The sequence below is a fragment of the Oncorhynchus tshawytscha genome, linkage group LG08, assembly GCF_018296145.1.
Source record: "Oncorhynchus tshawytscha isolate Ot180627B linkage group LG08, Otsh_v2.0, whole genome shotgun sequence".
NCBI classification, from domain to species: domain Eukaryota; kingdom Metazoa; phylum Chordata; class Actinopteri; order Salmoniformes; family Salmonidae; genus Oncorhynchus; species Oncorhynchus tshawytscha.
In genome coordinates this window covers 51,399,979-51,419,975 of record NC_056436.1, presented here as the reverse complement: position 1 = coordinate 51,419,975, position 19,997 = coordinate 51,399,979, and the positions used below count along the sequence as shown (strand labels likewise).

The following is a 19,997-nucleotide window of genomic DNA, read 5'->3' as shown; positions in this document are numbered from 1 at the left end:
GAAGTGCCCATCAATAAGTTATGTATCAGCACACCCACATTGTGTGGGTCTCCTTTAATCTCAAGCAGACACGATTGGGTGTGGAATTAGTTTTGTAAGAGTGACAGAAACTGCTGAATCAATATAGGGGTCGTTCAAATGAAATTTCCAAAGCTCTTTCAAAATGACATTCACGAAAGTTCAGAGATATGTTCATATTCTCAGAATGTCATGAGCCTCATTTATACCTGGTGCTAACATGCATTCTTTGTCCTGATCTTATCCACATTCTGATTGTGCACACATTTTAGCCTGTTATATCTACATATGGTAGTAAATTGTGTCTCTTATCCATCCACTGTGTCCGCATTGTGACCAGATGTCCTGTTACCTCCCTGTATGCAGATTGTTTGACAGATATTCTTTGAAAATAATATGAATGTATTTATTTTAAAACAATTATGCATGCTATAAGTCAATGGTGCTACCTGTCAATGATTGTAGAGATCGGTATAACTTTGATTTAAATGGTTTGACCATCCAGATCGGTTTTCACTTGATTGATATCCAGTTACAATGGGTCCCTGACTACCTCTGGAGGTGGTCAGGAAGAGCTGATCACAATCAGATCACAATGCATCTTTTAATTGTCTACACCTGTCTGAAAATGTGAGAATGTGGACAATATCAAGAGAAAGGACAAATGTTAGAACCAGGTATAAACACAGGCTATTGTCAGCAACAGAAGCATTACCGAAGAAGTTTCTCTGAACTGTGTTGAACCTGGTCTTTCAACGGCGTTAGTAGAGTGTGGCCTGAAACCATTTTTGAAACACATTTTCCACAGAAAGGAAGTATAGACTTTATTGTCAGGTAAAATGTCAAGTATGTATTCTCTACATAAATAATAACCACATGAATCAACAAACAGCACATGGCTATAATGAAAACTACAATGTCTCAGTAGGTGAAATCACAATGTACTTGGTCAAGGATAGCGAGATGACAATGGTGCTCTTTTCGTTTCTTGAAAGGTGGGTGCATATGCATTCAAAATAATGAACAGAGCCCTCAAAAACTGTATGAAAACTTCCATGTTAAGGAACTCAGTCAACTCTGCTGCTATATACAGAAAACAAGAAGTAAAGTCACAGGTAATCAGTACAGTCCTATGGGTATCAAGGGGCAACACCAAACAAAATGTGATATATATTTTTGTTTTTTTTGATGAATTGAAATTGAATTGACTAAATAAAACAAAACATCAAATTATATAAAAATGTATCATCTTAATTGGGAACATAAAATGGACCTGTCCATAACCAACCAGAGGTCCAACATTAGATTTGAAAAATAATACATTAACATATTCCTCATTGTGTTTGTGTTAGAGTGCTATGGTGAAAATGCATAGAATGTGTCCTTCGAGGAAAGAACTTGTGTCCTAAGCACAACGGGCCACATACTTGCCAGGTTTCATAGGTACAACTGATTCATCCAACTACGTTCTGCCTTGTAGCATTTGATAAGAAATGTGACTCACATTTGAAGCTTATAGACCAAGGTCTCTCTCTATATTATCCTTAGACCCACACAGCTCATAGGGCCTCTATTCTCTACAACTGCACAAATCCACTTCCAACTAAACAAATCCCTCTTTATTTCACTGTAATGATACATATCCAATTGCTAAACTTTGCCAAAATTGATTGACAATATGTAAGTACATTCTATTATATACTATGACTCCTTTTGGGCCAGGGATATTCTTCAAATTTGAATATTTTTCTACACACACACACACACACATTGACCTTGTGAATCAAAGTGTGAAACTTTAATGAATTTATCCCGCAAATATTAAGACGGATCGATCTATTAACATTGTCATTGAGACTTGGATTGTTGGACAAAATCACATTCAAATCACTAGCTCTGTTGAAGACTCTCAGAGATCAAAGGTGACCAAGCAGCACTACATCATAATGGACAACTCAATCTCTCTATCTCCACTTCAAACGAGACGGGGTCTCAGCAAGAGCTCATTTTAATTAGCCCAGAATGGGCTCCACGTCGGTCCGAGATGAAAATAAGACGAGAAACATGGATTTTTGGAGCATCTCTCACCATGAAGGAGGGTCAAAGAGAAGAAGGTGTAATCTGCAGCCGCAATGGGAATAATTATGTGAATTCCTCTTTTGGAGTTTGTTTTCCTTCAAGGCACAGGAAAAAAATGGAACGGGAGTAGACAAAACAGAGGAGGATAGTCTAGACCTATTTTCTCCCTCTTTTTAGCGAGACGCCAGTTGACGTGATTATCAAAAAACGTCCATCGAATTGAATTAGCAAGACTTGCAATCGAAAAATGCTAATATGACTCTAATTTGTCTAATTTGAACTGATATCCCCTAGAAGATATTGTGGAACCACCAAGATTTCAACTTGGCTAGTAAACAACGCCAACAAATCACTCCCTATTTTTTTAATGAAGTTCCCAACATCCAATACGATTTTGATCTGTGAATTTTGGTTTTGAGAATTGCTTATGTTTTTCTTCACACCCAATAAATGATGTATCTGCAACCAAATTCAGTGCAACTGTACATTAATAATAACACAAGACGAGTCTAAACACAGACCGACCTACGACTCGCCAACCCACGTCACTACGTTGCCTTTGACAACATCGGTGATCTCGCAGTTGAGCTTGTTGAGACGACCGTCCAGGATGAAAATAGACTCCCTGGACGGGGTCATGAGGTACTGTCCGAAAAGTCCACTGCCGGTCATCACGCGGTTTCTACTGCTCCACGGCCAATCGGAAGTCTTGGTGGCCTCCTTCAGACTCTTGATCATCTTCACATTGCCTGTGCTCAGCTCGACATATAGAGAGTCCGTTTGGCTTCCCGAACTTCCGAAGACGTTGTACTGGTGGACCTCGGTGAACGACGGCTGGAAGGCCACATCAGACAGGTGAAGGTTGGTGTGGATGTCGAAGGGCTCGCCGATCTCCCCGCGCACTGTGATCTGCTGGATTCTCATCAAGCCGTTGCGGTCGTCCACTGTGACCAGGTAGTGACCGTCCGGAGACACGTACGGGGTGCCGGTGACGTCCCCATTGTGTCCATTCACGGAGTCTGTCACACTGTCTACGATGAGCTGGGGCTGGGTGGCGCCCGTGGAATCAGGCCTGCAGTTGATGAAGTAGTAGCCTCCCAGGTGGGTGTAAGCCAGGGACTTGGGAATGCAGTTGTACTTGAGCAGGCTGATGTTCTTCCCTGACGACGTGGTCTCCAGGTCGATCTTGTGGAGCGCCGGTTCATTTCTGTGGAGGACGATTCCAAATCTAGACGGAGAGAAAATACATTTGGAATGTTAGTATACTTGTTCACGTTTTTATGACATATATAAAACCATTAGAAGTACTGTTGAGGGTCGACACAAAAAATCTATACTTTAAAATGTATTTTATGCTTATTTATTAATTAATTAAGTCATTCATTCATGTTGCACATTACACCTACAGACTTGAATCAATTTGATTTTGCTTCCGGACTTCACAATTCATAGTGGTGCTACATTAGAATTAAAGCCAACCTTCACCAAGACTACAGTTACATTTACAATTGTGGAGAGTGGAATTAAATATATGATTTTCGAGAGAAGTCTGTTATCCTCACGACTATTGAATAGTTGCACATTTTCCCCGCTCATGCTGTGATTAAAATCTTAACAGTGACAGGGACTTTCATTTGCATCCCCATCTCCTATTATTATACTCTGAATTGACTTGGGTGTGTGACTCTCTTAGCTACAGTATTTCAGTTCCTCAAAGAAACGGCCTTAGGATTGGTTTGAGAAGAAGAGAGGGGTGGATACGGTCTTTTCACATTTCAGTGGCCATTTTCTTATCGCCTCAGATGAGCAATCTCAGCAAGCTGAGTTGAAATCGTCTGCCCTATGCTTCACAGTAATAGATTTCCATGGGCATATTAATCATTGAAAATACTATATTATACATCAAAAATCTAAAGAGGAGTGATAATGACACGTTCGAATTCTGATATGCAAGACTGGAGGGAGAATGTGAGGGGCCGACATGGCAAAATTACATCTGAATGCTGTCTGATCAATCCTGACATGCACTTCAATCTCGGTATCATCCGTCTTCTTTTATGTGATTTTAAACACCCCTACTGTCTGTTCATGTGGACAGAAAATTACTGTTAGAGAGTGATGGAGCACATTATCAGCACTGTGAAGTAAAGCATTGATCCAGAGATTGTATCGTCCATTTGAGGCGTTAGGGCTGGGGACTTGGACATCAATGGGACTGATCGTGGACGTTTACTAGGTGCTGCATTGGGTCATGAAATCGGAGGGTCTGCATGGTCCATTACCATGGTCTTTTATCTTTTGTTATATAAATACTCTTGGATTTTGTGTAATTGTGAGTTTCTAGAATGTTCGAAACCCACAGGATTTCTTCCCAGGGAGCTTTTGATCCCAACACAAGCACCTTCAAGTTAAAAAAAAAGCACACCCACAGGGAGCGAAATTAATTCAAAGCTAACACAGTTAGTGAAAATAACTATAATTTGATCTATTGGAGAATGAGAAAAAAGGAAAGTGAAATGATGTTGCGGGTGGACTCCTGATAGGGAGAAAGGAGTACTATGTTAGTGCAAGCAACTGTAAATACTGCTATGTGAATGTACCTATATGGTATACATTTTAGGACATCCCTACTCCCCATGATAAATGTCCCTACTCTCTACAAATGTGTACATTAAGACAGATCAGTGAATGGAGCACATCTACAGTGATACAAAGCAGAGTACTTGATATATGAAGGTCAATATGACAATTTTGCCTTCAGCCTTATTTTTTCTAAAAAACGAGTAGTGCTGAAGTTTGTTAGAAAAATAAATATGGGCTTGTTTGCGTTCTCTATGAACAGAAAAAGTGTAATCTGGGCTGGCTTTGCTTGTAAACACATTGAGCAAAATATAAATTGCGAGTTGCCTTTTGTTGTTTTGTTTTCAGCGTGCCTCCCTTTATCGGTACACTATACAGATTTTTATAAATACTGTGCAATTATGTGAAAAGTAACACTTGTGTGTTGAGTTATGAGCTGTATACTTTGTTGTAGTTTTTCTTGCATACTTTATAATAAGGCAGGAGTTAGCTTTTCTGGTCCACCTGAACTCAATTAGTAAACAGAGGAAAACAAGGATGTTTTCTCTGTAATAGGCGAAACGACTTAAACAATTCATTTGGTTGAATATTTATTTGTTAAATTCAGTGGTGACCCATCATTCAGGGCAGGTGGGACCTGTTTTAAGCCTCACAATTTTGAGCTTGCCTGTTTTGCTTGTTATTTTGGCATGAATACATTGTCTATGAACAGTAAAAGTATCATCTGGGCTGGCTTTGCTTGTAAAGTTTGCAAACAAAGTAAAGAAAAAATATATATATATATATATATCATTGAGTTGATAAAGCCGCAATACAAACATGGTCTCTGTTTTGTTTTCTTGAGTAAGGCAGCTCCAAAATGAAGGTGTTCAGCCTAGCTCAGTGCTTTCTGTGGTGGTGGGGCAAGCCAGCAGAAAAATATGGAGCATTGCGCCGTGATTGGCTCAGTGTTCTGTCACTCATGGGGACACTCTACGTCACCACCAAGTCTAACAGTAGACTTTGAAAATTCTAGCCCCTTGGGTGCTGCCATAGAGTTTGGGTGCTGCCACATTAGAAGAGCCCATCTAAGAAGGCTCAAGATCATTGGCCACAGATAGAATGGCGTCAAATCACGATATATGTACAGTAGCTTTCATTGGACTGATCATGTCAACATCACCCTTTCAAAATCTTAGCTAGCAGTCATCATCATGAAGTCGACAATGTACTGGCAAATCCTTGTCATAGTGATAGAAATAATGAAGGAAATTGTAGATAAAACGTATTGGTGCTCATCAGCCATTGGACATAAACATTACACAACAAGTTGGAAATCGCAAATTCAACAATGAGTGGTTTGGAAGGAATCAGTGACAGTGGCTGTATGGTCCCAAATCTGCAATTAAGGGGCTCTTTTCCAAGTTTAAAATGATAAACATTCAACATTGGCCAATGAAGGATGATTTGTGCCGCGACTGGGAAAATACGTTTTGAACATCATCCAACTCGGAATTGTAAATCCGGACTTTTTCTAGAGCTACGATCTGAAGATCAATAACATCATCATGATTAGACCTTGTTTTTTTCAGAGTTGTCAGTTGTTTTATATGCAGCATAAATCCAGAGAATGTCAGACTTTGATGACTAAATTTGACAACGAAGGACCGCCGCGCCACCTTCCTGTTCAAGCGAGCACAGTCCAAAAATGTACTGTATGCTTCTGCATAAATGATGTAAAGATGGCGCCGGAGAGGATGGCTGCTGTTTTATTGGCTCTTAACCAACAGTGCTATTTTGTTATTTTTTTCACATTTGTAACTTATTTTGTACATAATGTTGCTGCTACCACCTCTTATGACCGAAAAGAGCTTCTGGACATCAGAACAGCGATTACTCACCTCGAATTGGACAAATCATTTTTCTTAAATGAGTCGAACCGGAAGGATATACTACAAACACCTGAACAGGCCCTCATTCCCTGTCAAAGAAACTAAGATTTTGCGGAAAGAGACCAGGGTGCCTTGTGAGGATCAGGCGACGAGTGGCTAATCTGCCTTTGCCATCCGTACTGTTTGCCAACGTTCAATCGCTGGAAAATAAATGGGATGAACTGAAAGCACGTATATCCTACCAACGGGACATTAAAAACTGGAATATCTTATGTTTCACTGAGTTGTGGCTGAACGAAGACATTAATAACATACAGCTGGCGGGTTATACACTCTATCGGCAGGATAGAACAGCAGTCTCTGGTAAGACACGGGGCAGCAGCCTATGTATGTTTGTAAACAACAGCTGATATATGATATCTAAGGAAGTCTTTAGGTTTTGCTCGCCCGAGGTAGAGTATCTCATGATAAGCTGTAGACCACAATATCTACCTAGAGAGTTTTCATCTGTATTTTTCGTAGCTGTCTACATATTACCACAGACCGATGCTGGCACTAAATCTGCAATCAATGAGCTGTATACCGTCATAAGCAAACAGGAAAACGCTCATCCAGAGACGGCGCCCCTAGTGGCCGGGGACTTTAATGCAAGGAAACTTAAATCCATTTTACCTCATTTCTATCAGCATGTTAAATGTGCAACCAGAGAAAAAAAAACTCTAGACCACCTTTACAACACACACAGAGACGCGTACAAAGCTCTCCCTCGCCCTCCATTTGGCAAATCTGACCATAATTCTATCCTCCTGATTCCTGCTTACAAGCAAAACATTTAAGCAGGAAGCACCAGTGACTTGGTCTATAAAAAATTGGTCAGAAGAAGCAGATGCTAAACTACAGGACTGTTTTGCTAGCACAGACTGGAATATGTTCCAGGATTCTTCTGATGGCATTGAGTAGTACATCACATCAGTAACTGGATTCATCAATAAGTGCATTGACATGCACCAACCAGAAGTCATGGATTAACAGGCAAGATTCTCACTGAGCTAAAGGGTAGAGCTGCCACTTTCAAGGAGCAGAAATCTAACCCGGAAGCTTATAAGAAAACCCACTATGACCTGCGACGAACAGGCAAAGCGTCAATACAGGACTAAGATCGAATCATACTACACCGGCTCCGACGCTCGTTGGTTGTGGCAGGGCTTGCAAACTATTACAGACTAAAGGTAAGCACAGCCGAGAGCTGCACAGTGACACGAGCGTACCAGATGAGATAAATATCTTCTATGCTTGCTACGATGCAAGTAACACTGAAACATGCATGAGAGCATCAGCAGTTCTGTGTTCTGTGTGATCACGCTCTCCGCAGCCGATGTAAGACCTTTTAACGGGTCAACATTCACAAGGCCGCAAGGCCAGACGGATTACCAGGACTTGTACTCACATTTGCTGACCAACTGGCAAGTGTCTTCACTGACGTTTTCAACCCCTCCCTGTCTGAGATCCACAGATGAAGCAATCTCTATTGCACCCCACACTGCCCTTTCCCACCTGGACAAAAGGAACACCTATGTGAGAATGCTATTCATTGACTACAGCTCAGCGTTCAACACCATATTGCCCTCAAAGCTCATCAATAAGCTAGGGACCCTGGGACAAAACACCTCCCTCTGCACCTGGATCCTGGACTTCCTGAGGGGCTGCCCCCAGGTGGTAAGGGTAGGTAACAACACATCCACCACACTGATCCTCAACACAGGGGCTCCTCAGGGTGCGTGCTCAGTCCCCTCCTGTACTCCCTGTTCACTCATGACTGCACGGCCAGGCACGACTCCAACACCATCATTAAGTTTGCCGATGACACAACAGTGATCACCGACAGCGAGTCAGCCTATAGGGAGGAGGTCAGAGACCTGACCGTGTGGTCCCAGGACAGCAACCTCTCCCTCAACATGATCAAAACAAAAGAGATGATTGTGGACTACAGGAAAAGGAGGACCGAGCACACCCCCATTCTCATTGACGGGGCTGTACTGGAGCAGGTTGAGCGTTTCAAGTTCCTTGGTGTCCACATCACCAATAAACTAACATGGTCCAAGCACACAGCTCTGCAGATTCTGCTGTGAGGAGGCAGTCATTAGATCATTTATTTTGGCATTGTCCATATGTAGCTCGTTTTTGGTCACAGGTCCAGGAATGGCTGAAGAATTGCAACATTTGCCTAGAACTAACGCTACAGATAGCAATACTGGTTGATTTGAAAAGCCATAGTCAATCAATCAATAATATAATAATTATTTTAGCAAAAATATATATTTTTAATTTACAATCTGTAGAATCTATGAGAATGGGAAGGTTCAATTATTTTGTGAAGCACAATTGAAAAATATATGGCAAATAGAAATCTGAAATCCTCAACATGGATGATGTTGAGAGATAGATGGGAGGGGTTGAATGGAGCTGAAGGGTGGGACTAATAACAAGATAAACAATGTAAAGCATACGGGATCTGTAAAATGTATATAGGTTCGGAACTTTTGTGAAATAGCATAGTTACAAATAGAAGTCAAACTGGATGGACATCAGAAATAGAGGAAGGACTAAGAACAAACAAGAGAGAACTATTGTAAAGTAGACTGTGTCTGTAAAATGGGTATAACATGTATAAATTGAAGGTAAAAGCAGAAGTGTTTATTAGCTTACTCCAATTTGGGGATCGGTGATAGGGTTTGCGGGGAATAATAATAAAGGTATATTCTTATAAAGGTATATTCTTTAAAAAAGTATGTACAGTATGTCTATATAGGCATGTGTATGTATATATGTGTATATGTATGCATGCGTGTATGGATATATTTACCCAAAAAATATTGTCGATTGGAAATGATGCAGACAACTACATTGGAAGTAACATTCTTTCCGCAATATTAAGCTGACCCTCCCTCCCTCCCTCCAAATTTAAAAAAAAAAAAAAACATGGTCCAAGCACACCGAGACAGTCGTGAAGAGGGCACGACAAAACCTATTTCCCCTCAGGAGACTGAAAAGATTTGGCATGGGTCCTCAGATCCTCAAAAGTTTATACAGATGCACCATTGAGAGCATCCTGACTGGTTGCATCACTGCCTGGTATGGCAACTGTTCCTCCTCCGACCGCAAGGCACTACGGAAGATAGTGCGTACGCCACAGTACATCACTGGGGTCAAGTTTTCTGCCATCCAGGACCTCTATACCAGGCGGTGTCAAAGGAAGGCCCTAAAAGTTGTCAAAGACTCCAGCCACCCAAGTCATAGACTGTTTTCTCTGCTACCACACGGCAAGTGGTACCGGAGCACCAAGTCTATGTCCAAGAGGCTTCTAAACAGCTTCTACCCCCGAGCCATAAGACTCCTGAACATCTAATCAAATGGCCACCCAGACTATTTGCATTGCCCCCACCCCTCTTTTACACCACTGCTACTCTCTGTTGCTATCATCTATGCATAGTCACTTTAATAACTCTACCCACATGTACATATTACCTCAACTAACTGGTGCCCCGACAGATGTACCGGTACCCCCCCTGTATATAGTCTCGCTGTTGTGTTATTTTACTGCTGCTCTTCAATTACTTGTTACTTTTATTTTCCTATTCTTATTTTTTTTATAAACTGTATTGTTGGTTAGGGGCTCATAAGTAAGCATTTTACTGATGTATTCGGAGCATGTGACTGATACAATTTGATTTGATTTGACATGAACATAGATGAAATGCTTCTGTCTACCACCACAAATGCATCATTTCAGAACTGTAACATAATGAAAGCATCAACTTGCGGTGCTTGACATAAGCATGTAAGAAATGATTGCGCACACTACTTATGAATGTGTTATGTACGGGTTATTGAATGTATCATCAAGTCCATATCCCATTTATGTTAAACCATCCTCCAACATGAAAATTAAAATCACATTTTAAATAATGTTCTCACACTTCATGCATTGTATTGACTTGCTGATGTATAAGCCAGCTTTCAGTATCGTGCACACTGCAATAACCCTACTGCTAAAACTACAAAGGCCTGTTGAAGCTTTCAGAGTTTACATCCTAGATATCATTGGTCTAAACCTTACTAGTGTACTGCTCGGCTGATCTGCCAAATGCATTTATGCTGCTTTGAAATACTGTAAGATATAGATGAGTTATAGACAAAGGTCCATGTTTATGTAAGAATGGCGGCACTTACTTACTGTAAAATGAAGGAAGGCTAAGGACTGTATACGTCCATGTTCAAATCCATATGAACACTGTAAGGTCTACTCGTATTTTCCATCGTCCAGTCACTGACAGAAGTGTAAAAACATGACATACAACACAGCCAGCAAAACGTTCACCACTGTCGACTCCCCACCAAGCGAGGTAGAAACAACAGTACAAAAGATTGGACCGGAATTTAAGTCCAAGACCTCTATAATAGAGTCAGCAAAAACATTCAATAGATGTTTGCGCCCTAAGAGCACAATCAAGGGCTCTTTTAAGCTGCGTTATCAGACGTTTCAAAGGAATAGGGTGTTTAAAAAGTCCTTGTGCACAATGCCATATCCTTGGCATTGATTCGCAGCTCCCCAAAGCCCCTGGATCGTTTTTCCTGATAAATCTAAAAGCCTCCAAAGCCTTTGTATATTGTGATGTTCAGTGCACTGAGACTCCTGTTTTGGGCTATGAGGTGCACTGACCGCATATTGGTTTGGTGGAGTTGTTGGGCACATCCACAATGGATTGATCTTGCCTGAGGCTAAGGGAGTTATTACGCACGAAAAGCTATCAATAAGTGCGCTTGATTGAGTTTGAGCTATCCAGAGTGGGCATGGTTTGACCTAAAGGGTGGCAGTCTGCCTACCTATCAATTGAGGTTCAATTAAGTACACCTAGGGCAAAATGAATGGTCATAGATTAAAGTATATTTGTGGAATAAATGTAGATTCCATGTAGACATTCATACAATAAACCTTTTTTCCATAACATTATCAAGCCAATTAAGAAGGAATATCGACGTAGCGAAGTTAGAAGCAAAATTCGATTTTCATCAAAATAATAATTATTGCAAACTATGACATGAAGTAATAAACATATTTGAATATGTCTCAAAAGAAAAGATAATTCACTCTTATTAAACTAGCCAGATCATTTTCCATCAATGGATGTCGGTTTAACTCATTTGACTGTTATAATTAAGCAATAAGGCTATGTATAAGGGTTATGGTATATGTCAAATGGGCTGTTCTTAAGCATGACACAATGCGGAGTGCCTGGATACAGCTGTTAGTCGTGGTATATTGGCCGTATACCACAAACTCCCAGGGTGCCTTATTGCTTAAACTGGTTACCAACGTAATTACAACAGAAAAAAGTTATTTTTGTCATACCCATGGTCTGATATACCATGGCTTTTAGCCAATCAGCATTCAGGGCTCGAACCTCATATATAATTGTAAATAAATTACCTTTTGCGCATGCGCATAACTATAGATAAATCCGACAGGAGAGTTTGAGTGATGAAATTCGGACAGAGGATCTCAAAATCTCTGAGCAAGAAACAAATCAAATCGTATGTCACATGCGCCGAATACAACAGGTGTAATGCTTGCCGTGAAATGCTTACTTATAAGCCCTTAACCAACAATGCAGTTCAAGAAAGAGATAGGAAAATATTTACTTAGTAAACTAAAGTAAAAAATTTAATAAAAAGTAACACAAGGCTATATACAGGGGGTACCAGTACTGAGTCAATGTGAGGAGGAACAGGTTAGTCGAGGTAATTTGTACATGTAGGTGGGGTAAAGTGACTTTCACGTCCGGATGAAAAGCATGCCCAAAGTAAACTGCCTGTTTCTCAGGCCCAGAAGCTAGGATATTCATATAATTGGTGGATTTGGATAGAAAACACAGTTTCTAAAACTGTTTGAATGATGTCTGTGAGTATAACAGAACTTATTTGGCAGGCGAAACCCCGAGGACAAACCAACCAGGATTTTTTTATTTGAGATCACTCTCTTTTCAATGGGTTTTCAATGGGAATCTAGGCAGTTGCTTGCAGTTCCTATCGCTTCCACTGGATGTCAACAGTCTTTAGAAATTGGTAGATGTTTTTCCTTTGTGTAATGAAGAAGTAGCCCTGTTCAGAATGAGGGTCGAGTGAAGTGTACTGTTTGATAGAGGAGCGTGATCTGAAAGCAAGCTCCACGTTGTTTTCCTCCGGTATTGAACACAGTTTATCCCGTCTTAAATGTTATCGATTATTTACGTTAAAAAAGATCTAAAGTTGTATTAGGAAAGTTGTTTGAAATGTTTGGACAAAGATTACAGGTAATTTCTGAGATATTTTGTAGTCATATTGCGCGAGTTGGAATCTGAGTTTTTCTGGATCAAACGCGCCAAATAAATTTACATTTTGGAGATATAACGACGGAATTAATCGAACAAAAGGACCATTTGTGATGTTTATGGGACATATTGGAGTGCCAACAAAAGAAGATCTTCAAAGGTAAGCCATGAATTATATCGTTATTTCTGAGTTTTGTGTCGCACCTGGCGGGATGAAATATGATTGTCTGTGTTTGTTTGATGGGGTGCTATCCTCAGATAATAGTATGGTTTGCTTTTGCCGTAAAGCCTTCTTGAAATCTGACACAGTGGCTGGATTAACAAGAAGTTTATCTTTAAGACTGTTATTTGAGACAATGCATTACTGAACATAACGCGCCAATTTAAACTGAGGTTTTTGGACATAAAGAGGGACTTTATGAACAAATCGAAAATGTATTGTGTAACATGGAGTCCTGGGAGTGCCACCAGATGAAGCTCGTCAAATGTTAGTGATTAATTTAAATAGCTATTTCTGACTTTTGTGAGCCCTCTCCTTGGCTGAAAAATTTCTATATATTTTTTTGTGGCTAGGCGCTGTCCTTTCATAATCACATGGTGTGCCGTAAAGCCTTTTTGAAATTGGACACTGGTTGAATTAACAAGAAGTTTATCTTTAAAATAGTGTATAATACTTGTATGTTTGAGGAATTTTAATTATGAGATTTCTGTTGTTTGAATTTGGCGCCCTGCAATTTCACTGGCTGTTGTTGAGGTGGGACGCTAGCTTCCCACAAATCCCAGAGAGGTTAACAGAGGTTAACAGAGGAGTATAGAGTGCAGTGAAGTGTCCTATAAGAAGCGTTGGTGGCAAATCTGATGGCCGAATGGCAAAGAACATATAGCCTCTCGAGAGCACCATTACCTGCCGATCTATATATTATGTCTTCCCATGCCAGCATGGGTAGGATGGTCATCTGCATCAGGTTTAGTCTGGCAGCTGGGGTAAAAGGTAGGCCGTCATTGTAAATAAGAATTTGTTCTTAACTGACCTGTCTAGTTAAATAAAGGTTAAATAAAAAATCTAATAAAAATGTATCTCCCCTTTAAATAAAGGACGAACCGTGGCTGCCTTCCAAGCAATGGGAACCTCCCCAGAAAGGAGAGACAGGTTAAAAGGGTTGGAGATGATAAGGGCAGCGACCTTAAAGAAGAAAGGGTCTAAACCATCTGACCCCAATGTTTTTGGGGGGTCAAGTTTAAGGAGCTCCTGTAGCACCTTGGACTCAGTGACTGCCTGCAGGGAGAAACTTTGTAGCGGGGCAGGGAAAAAGAGGGAAAAAACATTTGGGGATAGGCGCATTAGAAAGGGTGGGAGATGAGGAAATGTTGGATGGGCAAGAGTCAAATAGGAATCCTGACTTAATGAAGTGGTGATTAAAGAGCTCAGCCATGTGCTCCTTGTCAGTAACAACCACATCATCAACATTAAGGGACATGGGCAGCTGTGAGGAGAAGGGTTTATTCTCCAGGTCTTTAACCGTTTTCCAGAACTTCTTGGGGTTAGACACACAGAGAGAGAACAGCTCCTTAAAGTAACTAACATTGGCCTTCCGGATAGCCTGAGTGCACTTAGATGCAAGGAGGCTATAGCCCCTGATAGGCCTACATCTTATTTAGCAGCCTGAAGACTATCTGAAATGTAAGCATTATGTAAACTGAGCAATTTAGCAGCTTGCTTAGTTCAAATTAACAAACTAATTTATTCAACATGAATAGCGAGGCGATTTGAGAATGAGGTCGTAATTTCAATCACTAAATTAAATATGAATAATATGAATATGAACTGTATATGCTTGTCAACAACATGCCATTGATTATCTTGATCTGTATCCTCATCTGACTGACTGTTACGTCTCTCTAATGTGGTATAATAACTAATTGACAATTTCGATAGAGCTTTGACAACTTCCCATTGAATAAATTATTATTATAATTTATTATTATTATTATTATTATTCCATAATAATACAAGGCCACAACAATACACTGAAGTTACGGAGTATTTATTAAATTAGTTTGTCAGCTCAAGGTAGGCTACACAAGCCACACAATTTGAGTAGCAATGACTCAAGTGAAATAGTCATTTCAACATATTTATTGTATCAAATGGTAGCCTACCATAGCCTACAATGGCATATACATTAATAGGCTACTGGATGGCCAACAGATGAAAATGTATAATTCGCCACATTTAATGGCGAAACACACAAGGGAGTTCCATAACGTCCATTTCAAATTTCCACACGCACATTCCACCTACATATTGAATTGATGATCATTAGCACCTGTTTGGTTTAAGTGTACCTAAGTGTACCTAGAAGAATTCATGCTGTTTTGAATGGGTGGTCACACCAATTATTTGATGTAGATTTTTCTTCTGTTCACTCACTTTGCATTAAGTTAATTGATAAATATAATATATTAACATGTCTATTTCTGAAAGCATTCTTACTTTACAGCATTTTTTTCACACCTGCCTAAAACTTTTGCACAGTACTGTATATATTATGTCTGCTCCTCTGTGTTGTTCCCGGTAGCAGCATTGTTTGTTGTGTCGTGTTTATGTCCATATGCTGTCCCTGTTCCGTTGCATGTCCGTCTGTATTAAATGGGTCACTCCCTGTACCTGCTTCTCATCTCCTGCGTTGGGCCTTTACAGGGAGTTTTTTAGGGTTTTGTTTTGTTGGTGACGTCGGACCTGGGGGCTGCCGCCGATGAAACCGGGGGTGCCTAAGCTGGCTCCTCGGGCTGTCATGCCCTAGCTGGCTGGAGAGGTTGCCCAGATTGGCTCGGCAGGTTCCCATCCCACGTCATGCTTCAGCCGGCGCGTCGGTCCCGGATGCCTCAGCCGGTCCATGAGTTTTCTTGTTTTGTTGTTGACGTCGGGCTTGGATTCCGCCGCCAATGCCTAAGCTGGCTCATTGGGCTGTCACTTCATAGCTGGCTCGAGAGCTTTCCATGCCTCGGTTGGCTCGACAGGTTCTCATCCCACGTCATGCTTCAGCCGGCCCATCCGGCTGGGGGGGGGTACTGTCATACCCTGCTCTCGCTCCCCCTCCTTACCCATCATCATACGCATCTGTTGCCATCATTACGCGGAGCTGCGCTCATTGGACTCACATGGACTCCCTCACTTTGTTGATTGCCTCTGCATATATGTCTGCTCCTCTGTGTTGTTCCCGGTCGCAGCATTGTTTGTCATGTCGTGTTTATGTCCAGACGCTGTCCCTGTTCCGTTGCATGTCCATCTGTATTAAATGGTTCACTCCCTGTACCTGCTTCTCATCTCCTGCGTTGGGCCATACACACCTGTTAATTGAAATGCATTCCAGGTGACTGCTGGTTGAGAGAATGCCAAGAGAGTGCAAAGCTGTCATCAAGGCAAAGGGTGGCGATTTGAATAATCTCAAATATAAAGTATATTTGGATTTGTTTAAAACTTTTTTGGTTACTACATTATTCCATGTGTGTTATTTCATAGTTTTGATGTCTTTACTATTATTCTACAATGTAGAAAATAGTACAAATAAAGAAAAACCCTTTAATTGAGTCGGTGTTCTAAGATTTTTGACCGGTATTGTACATTCTCAGTACCTTCCATGTTTTTTTAGCAACCCTATCAGACAAGTCTTAGTCGACCTAATTAAAACTAGGGCTTGCGAATGCAACTCTCCGGGAGTCTGTTAACATCCTTAAATCCCAGATACATCCAGCTTGGCACTTGGCTTTCTCCACAACTTCAACTCCAGCTAAGCGTTTGGTATTGTGCTAGGCCTTCTGTATCAAGTTAAGCCTCAGTGTGTCAGCAGCTCGGGACTGAATCTCGGTGAGTGCCCATCAAAAGCTCAGGCACCAAATCGATCTGCTCTGCATATGTTGCTGACGAGCAGTGGGTCAGTAAACTCACCTCCCCCTGCTTTTCAGAAGGCAGGAGGGCGTGGTCCGAGGAGGGGGGTGTCTGTATTTAAATTCACACTCAAACACACTGACTCTCTCGCGCACACACACACAACCACCCACCCACAAACGAACACACTCTGACTCTCTTTCTCACACACATACCGACACTGACGTACCTGATGTGATTAATGATGAGGCTGGCGGCAGGAATGAAGAAATCCTCCACTCTATCAAAGCGTCTGCCAACCGGCTGGGTGTGGACGGTATGGTGGGACACACTCCCGCTGGCCTGATTGATCACCTAGCACCACACCAGGAGAGGGGGAGGAGGGGAAAGGAGGAGAAGATGGGGGGAGATATTTAACACAGCCCTCGTGAATTATTCACTGTGTTTGCCTCCTGCATCGCTTCTGACATGAACTCACACTGGGAGGAGAGGTCCTCTGTGTGCGTTTGTACCAGTGTGCACATACAGGAAAGGCTAGCCTTAATTATGCCACAATGCACTGGAGAGACTGGAACCTCCTAACAATCCAAAAGCCGTGCAGGCTAATAACTTGTATTGAACTTGAAACAGAAAAGGACACCTAGTACTGTGCCATTTGGGAAAGGGTTGTTGACCAAACTTGGATTGATAGTTGATAATGTATCCCATTGGGAGAATAATAATGCTTAGTAATGCATAGTAGCGTTCCGAAAATGTCACAACACAAGTGTTTTTTATGCCATATCATAACACATAAAATAGTACATCTTTAAACTAAATATTGCTTATTTCACATACATAGACCCACTTGTATAGATCATTAGTATCAAGACAAACACGTAACACTACTCTATATGGTGCATTTCAGTGTGATGTCAAACAGTTACCTGCAAAGTAGGAAAGTTTCTCTCCATGTCTCCCCAGCTGAGGACCCACACCTGGTCATGGGATTTGTCATAGTGCAGCTTCACCGGGTAGGGGTCTGTGCTCACCGTCTGAGAGCACACACACAAAAACAAACCTTAAATAGCACACTCTACTTACCCAGTCCGATCATTTGCTTTAGTCTTCCTGGAGTGCCAGGTGGACAGGGTTTGCACTTTTGGGACTTTTCCATTGGTTCCATCACATCAGGCAAGCGCAATCAAGCGCAGCTTGAGGAAAGCACAACTATTTGAAGACAGGTCTGCACTTAAAGGGCAAATCAGGACCATTCAACACGGTTCTTAGACAGATATGCCCTTTGACGCTCGGCGCGGTGCATATCACAACTTTCCCCGTTCGCTAATGCATTGGATTTGACAGGAAGAGTCAAGTTTTCCCTTTTGAACGAGACAAAGGGGAGGCTCAACCTTTTTTATGTATGAGGTGTTTGGACGTGGAGCGGCTTCTCAAATCGAGTGGTGACAGGGCAATTGCTCGACAACACCGAAGTAATTGCTTTCAATCCGTATCCATTCCTTGACACCTGGCTACGATGTGTTCCAGCCCGGCTCCGACGGATGAGTCATGTGTGTGGCACTCATGCATTATGTCCACTCGGGTGCGGATTGACAGTAGAAAACACACAGTGAGAAAAACAACACAACAACACAGCTTTTTACACCTAGCTTGGCACAAAAAGCAATTATTTTCTTTCTTTCTGGTAAATTAGAGCAGACACCAAAACAAGCTGAAGGAAGGTGAAGTGGTGTTTTTTTTCCTCCCCGTAAAAATCTTAATGGAGCATTTTACCTGGCTGGTTTCATGTTAAAGTGTATGGTATTACTGTGAGAGTAAACAACTCGAGGGGATTTATGGTACAAGGAGATATGAGAGATGTGTTGAGTCATGACTCATCTCTGAGCATGTAGTAATCAGATGGAATAGGTGTGGACATTGTTGTTGTTCTTCTCCGGGCAACTTCCGCCTCTCGAGGACTTGACAGTATTAATTCCATCCATATTCACATGTACCTAATCTGTGTCTGTGACAGTGGATATGCTATGAATTAGACCGAATCAATCCAGTACGCTGATGTTCTATTTAAATACAAAACGGTAAAGTTGATGGATGATCCATACAATACAGTGGCAGGACAGTCAATATAAAGTACAACTCAATTTTGAAAGCGAAAAGAGAAGATGAGTAAATAAACTGAGACACCCAAATTACCCCCCCCCCACCCCCTTTTTCCTTTCCTTGGTAGAGCTGAGCGAGGATCAGGTGGCTAATTAGCGTCAGCTCATCTAGAGTAATGAAGCCAAGCCTCCAGGTGACCCAATAATGAGCCTGTGATGGTCGCCAGCGCAACAACCTGACTACCGGTTTGACCCTAGGGAGCCTTCAGCAGCAGAAATTGGCCCCCATGCGGCCCCCATGCGGAGTCCTTTTACTCCGAGACGCACAAACCTTTTTAACCCGGCACATACACAGCCTGCTCTGCTCAAGGTACTCTCCTACTGTAAGAACGTTGGAGCCTTTTGGTTCATCATGGGGTTAACCATTCCCAGCAGGCAAAACTGCAATGATGTCAGGCCGACATTCTTTTTTGCGATGTCATGGTCAACATTGGTAAAAAAAAAAAAGAAAGAATAGGTGGGTAAACACTGATCGCCGTTCGCGGTGAATAAAGTAACTCTCTACGTTTTCAAGGAATTTTTCTGCGTGTGTAAATTTAAAAAGCGCGTAAACAACGGTTATGTGAGTTTACCCTCCACTACCACTGATAAGCTTATATACTGGCTGTAAAAGGAGGTGAAGTACGTAACACAATCATCTGTATCTATCTGAGCAACGGGAACAGCTTTCACAATTTTTTTTGAAGAAGCCATACAAAGACCTTACAGAGGTTGGTTGATGGAAAAGACATTGGAAACAACAAAATCCAAATCTACATCACAGAAAATAATTGAGTTGCTAAAGTTCAGTGCATTTGTATCTAAATGAAGTCTGACTCAACTGGGGGTTTGTGAAAAAGTCTGTGTCCATCCCTTGACCAGAATAGCTAGAGTGCTAAATTATTGTCAGCTGTAGTGAATAGTGTAAGCCTCTCAGACTCATCAACTTCGTAATTTCTTCAATGATGTTCAGAAAAACAACATTTGCTTTATGAATGGTTCCAGATTCAAAAAAGTGCAGATCAAAAATGTCATTGAAAATGTAAAAGAAATA

At 41.4% G+C, this 19,997-nt stretch overlaps 1 protein-coding gene across 5 annotated transcripts in view; it reads right to left on the bottom strand.

The window, feature by feature from the left end:
• Positions 1-825: 825 nt before the first annotated feature.
• The window catches only part of LOC112256346 (follistatin-related protein 5), a 167,503-nt gene continuing 148,331 nt past the window's right edge, over positions 826-19,997 (bottom strand). For all 5 annotated transcript variants that reach the window (XM_024429520.2, XM_024429522.2, XM_024429521.2 and 2 more), the window contains 3 exons: positions 17,732-17,839; positions 17,035-17,159; positions 826-3,325 (listed from right to left, as the gene is read on the bottom strand). In XM_024429520.2, the coding sequence (XP_024285288.1) occupies positions 2,623-3,325; positions 17,035-17,159; positions 17,732-17,839 (936 nt within the window). In that variant the 3' untranslated portion in view covers positions 826-2,622. The remainder of the gene's footprint in view (positions 3,326-17,034; positions 17,160-17,731; positions 17,840-19,997) is intronic.